Source organism: Gekko japonicus, unplaced genomic scaffold, assembly GCF_001447785.1.
Source record: "Gekko japonicus isolate JY-2015 unplaced genomic scaffold, Gekko_japonicus_V1.1 scaffold3994, whole genome shotgun sequence".
Classification (NCBI taxonomy): domain Eukaryota; kingdom Metazoa; phylum Chordata; class Lepidosauria; order Squamata; family Gekkonidae; genus Gekko; species Gekko japonicus.
Genome location: NW_015162598.1, coordinates 13195 through 17580, shown reverse-complemented (window position 1 = coordinate 17580; position 4386 = coordinate 13195). Strand labels below are relative to the sequence as shown.

Here is a 4386-nt window from a genome sequence, read left to right as displayed (position 1 = left end):
CCCCCCGAACATTATGCAAACCAATCCATCATCCCCAACCCCAAATCATAATGCGTACAATCCAGCCGAAGTTAAGTCTCCCTAATTCCTACTGACTTCAGTGAGGGAGATCTAACATAAGAACATCAGAAGAGCCCTGCTGGATCAGACCAATGGTCCATCTAGCCCAGCATCCTGTCTCACACGGGGCCAGCCAGTTCCTCTGGAGGGCCAACAACAGGGCAGAGAGGCCGAGGCCTTCCCCTGATTAGAACCTCAGAAGAGCCCTGCTGGGTCAGACCAGTGAGGGTCCATCTAGTCCAGCATCCTGTCTCACACAGGGGCCAGCCGGTTCCTCTGGAGGGCCAACAACAGGGCAGAGAGGCCGAGGCCTTCCCCTGATTAGAACCTCAGAAGAGCCCTGCTGGGTCAGACCAGTGAGGGTCCATCTAGTCCAGCATCCTGTCTCACACAGGGGCCAGCCGGTTCCTCTGGAGGGCCAACAGCAGGGCAGAGAGGCCGAGGCCTTCCCCTGATAAGAACATCAGAAGAGCCCTGCTGGATCATACCAGTGAGGGTCCATCTAGTCCAGCCTCCTGTCTCACACAGGGGCCACCCAGTTCCTCTGGAGGGCCAGCAACAGGGCAGAGAGGCCGAGGCCTTCCCTTGATAAGAACCTCAGAAGAGCTCTGCTGGCTCAGACCGGGGCCTTCGCCTGATGGTGCCTCCTGGCTCTGGGATCCAAAGGGTTAGTACCTCTGAATGTGGAGGTTCCCCTCAGCCGCCATGGCTAGCATCCATTGATAGACCCATCCTCCATGAATCTTTCTAATCCCCCTTGAAAGCTGTTTATCCCCGTGGCCATCACTCCATCCTCTGGTAGCAAATCCCACATTTTAACCCCTCTCTGTGTAAAACAAGTACTTCCTTTGGTCCGTCCTGAACCTACTGCCCGTCAGCTTCACTGGATGATCTCTAAGCTCGCATGAAACGTACGCTTGGAAATGAGCAGCCGCAGACACCCACGTTCCAACTCCCTGTACACCCAGGAAGGAAACGTGGGTGACCTTGGGGCCAAGTCACCCTCTCTCCGGCAGGCCTGCCTCGCAGGTACACCTCGTTGAGCTCCCTGGGAGACGGGAGGCGTAACCGTGTCCTAAATCACGCTGCAGAGGTAAAATGGTTCCGGGCCCTCTTCTGTCTTTGGCCCTGACGACGTGCTCCGTCCGCTTTCCCTTGCAGTGAAGGAGAAGCTGGAATCCAAGCCGCGGCAACCGACCATCGACCTGAGCCAAATGGCCGTCCCCATCCAGATGGCCCAGGAGAAGCGCCATTCTCCGGAAAGCCCCTCCATCGCCGTGGTGGAATCCGAACTCGTGGCCGAATACATCACCACCGGTAAGCGTCCCGTAGTACTGTCGTCTTCCGTCGAAGCAGATATGCTTGAAAACTTCATTTGGCTTCATTTATTCATCATCCCGTTAACGAACGAATGGACGTGTGTGTTTAGCTCATTTATACCTCACTTTTCTTCCCACTGGGGACCCGCAGAGTCTTAACATCGTTCTCCTCTTCTCTGTTTTATCTTCACGACAGCCCTTCGGGGGCGGCCAGGCCGTGTGTGTGTGTGTGTGACTGGCCCAAGGTAAACCAACAGGCTTCCATGGCAAGACAGGATTCGAACCTGGGTCTCCCGGATCCTAGTCCAGCCCTCTGACCACTATGCCATACTGTATTGTGTGTGTGTGTGTGTGTGTGTGTGTGTGAATTCAGACCTTAACTCCCCTGGCAGTGTTTCCTCTAAGCTGAGTTACTGTGAGCCAGCTCACAGATTTTTAGCCTCCGGCTCACACATTTTTGTCTCAGCTCAGGAAGGGAGGGCTCCAGAGCAAACTGATTGATGCCACAGCCAAATGGCTCGCTCACAACTTTAATGCCGGCAGCTCGCAAAATAGAATTTTTGCTCACAGGACTCCACAGCTTAGAGGGACCATTGTCCCGTGCCACAAATTCTGTTAGTCCTCAAGGTGCTCCTGGACTCTTGCTCTTTGCTGCTGCTGCAGACAGACTCACACGGCTGCCCGTCTGGATCCATCTCCCTGGAAGGCACCACCTTTAGCCGTACAGAATGGGAATCCATCGACCTTGTGATACAAGGACAGATGGACTCCCGTTCCAGCTGTATCTGAGGAAGTGAGGAGTGACTCACGGGAGCTCCTCCCCTGCCACCGATTCTGTTAGTCTTGACGGTGCCCCTGGACTCTTGCTCTTTTCTGCTGCTACAGAGAGACTGACACGGCCGCCCAACTTGGTCTATCTCCATGGGAGGCACCACATTTAGCCGTACAGAATGGGAATCCATCGACCTTGTGATACAAGGACAGATGGACTCCCGTTCCAGCTGTATCTGAGGAAGTGAGGAGTGACTCACGGGAGCTCCTCCCCTGCCACCGATTCTGTTAGTCTTGACGGTGCCCCTGGACTCTTGCTCTTTTCTGCTGCTACAGAGAGACTGACACGGCCGCCCAACTTGGTCTATCTCCATGGGAGGCACCACATTTAGCCGTACAGAATGGGAATCCATCGACCTTGTGATATAAGGACAGATGGACTTTCATTCTAGCTGTATCTGAGGAAGCGAGCAGTGACTCACGAAAGTTCATCCCCTGCCACACATTTTGTTAGTCTTGAAGGTGCTGCCGGACTCTTGCTCTTTTCTGCTGCTACAGACAAACTAACACAGCTCACCCCTCTCCACCTGTGAGGTAGGTTAGCTGAGAGTCTGTGACTGGCCAAGGTCCCCCAGCGAGCTTGCAGGGCAGACTGGGGATTTGAACCTGGGTTCCTGAGGTCCTAGCCTGACACTTTAGCCACTACACCACACTGGCATTTGACGGGAATGGTACGGTCTCTCCCGGTCCCTCCTCTCCCACCTCATTTTCGCTCCACGTGTAGATTAGGTTCCCAGGTGGCTTTTAAAGAGGCATTCAGGTGTGCGGAGGGTTATCTGCGTGCAGTTCTGGTCACCGTATCTCAAAGAGGACACTGCAGAGGTGGAAAAAACACAGAGAAAGGCAACCCAGATGATGAGGGGGTCGGAGCGAGAACTCGAGGGCATTCCGTGAAACTGATGGGCAGTAGGTTCAGAGTGGACAAAAAGGACAAAAGGAAATACTACTTTACACACAGAGTGATTAAAATGTGGAATTCACAGCCAGAGGATGTCGTGATGGTCACTGGAATAAACAGCTTTAAAAGAGGATTCAGCAGAATCATGGAGGATAAGTCTATCAATGGCTACTAGCTATGGTGACTGAGGGGAACCTCCACATTCAGAAGCACTAAGCCTCTGAATCCCAGAAGCAGGAGGCAACATCAGGGGACGGCCTTAGCCTCTATGCTCTTTTATTGGCTGTCCAGAGAAATGGGTGGCTACTGTGTGAGACAGGATACTAGGCTAGATGAACCACTGGTCTGATCCAGTAGGGCTCTTCTTATGTTCTTATGAAATAAAGAAAAAAATATGCCAATATCAGCTTCCTCTGAAAGCCACACAATCTATGAATAAACAGGCATCAAAAGAAGAAGAAGAGGAGGAGGAGGAGAAGGAGGAGATTGGATTTATACCCCGCCTGGTCTGATCCAGCAGGGCTCTTCTCAGGTTCTTATCAGGGGAAGGCCTCGGCCTCTCAGCCCTGTTGTTGGCCCTCCAGAGGAACTGGCTGGCCACTGTGTGAAACAGGATGCTGGACTAGACGGACCATGACTGGTCTGATCCAGCAGGGCTCTCCTGAAGGCCTGGCCTCTTCTTACATTTGTATATCTGTGGTGAGATTTTATGCGGTGGGGGTTAGAATGCATTTTTTTTTTACATTAAATTTCCACATTAAATTGTTTTGATCACTCGGGCTGTGTAACAGTGAGTAATTTTGCAGGTAAACCGATATCCAGGGATTTTGCTGCTTTAGCTAGGAATAGAAACACACACACACACACACACCCCGGCTCTGAGGCGAGAATGTTCCTCTGAGATTGAGATGCTGGGAACAGGATCGTGCGGCCCCAGCCTATCCCGTCTTAAGCTCTGCAAGAGGGGGTGGCGTATGGCTTGCTGCTGTTTCAGAGAGCATGCCCACCTAGGTCTCCTCCCAGCCAGGCCAACCTCCCTTTCCAGTACCTCCCCCGTTCGAAGTCCAAGGGTCTGCGTTATCCCCCCACTCCGAATGTTCGTACCTGCAGCAAAAAATAGCAAGGGGGCCCAGCGGATGAGTCCTAAGCAAAGAACCTTGCGTAGGCTTTAGAGCTAAACCCCTAGCGGAGATGAGCCGAGCCATTTCCGACTCTTCCCTTAGCTCTCACCCTTCTGTTTAATCTGCAGACTCAGGAAGACAGCACTGTATCCGTTCA

The 4386-nt window shown here is 52.8% G+C and overlaps 1 protein-coding gene across 1 annotated transcript in view; it reads left to right on the top strand.

Annotated features, from left to right (window-relative positions):
* The window catches only part of EMSY (EMSY, BRCA2-interacting transcriptional repressor), a 55239-nt gene that overhangs the window by 37687 nt on the left and 13166 nt on the right, over window positions 1–4386 (top strand). The window contains exon 17 of the mRNA XM_015406468.1: window positions 1222–1377. Within this exon, the coding sequence (XP_015261954.1) occupies window positions 1222–1377 (156 nt within the window). The remainder of the gene's footprint in view (window positions 1–1221; window positions 1378–4386) is intronic.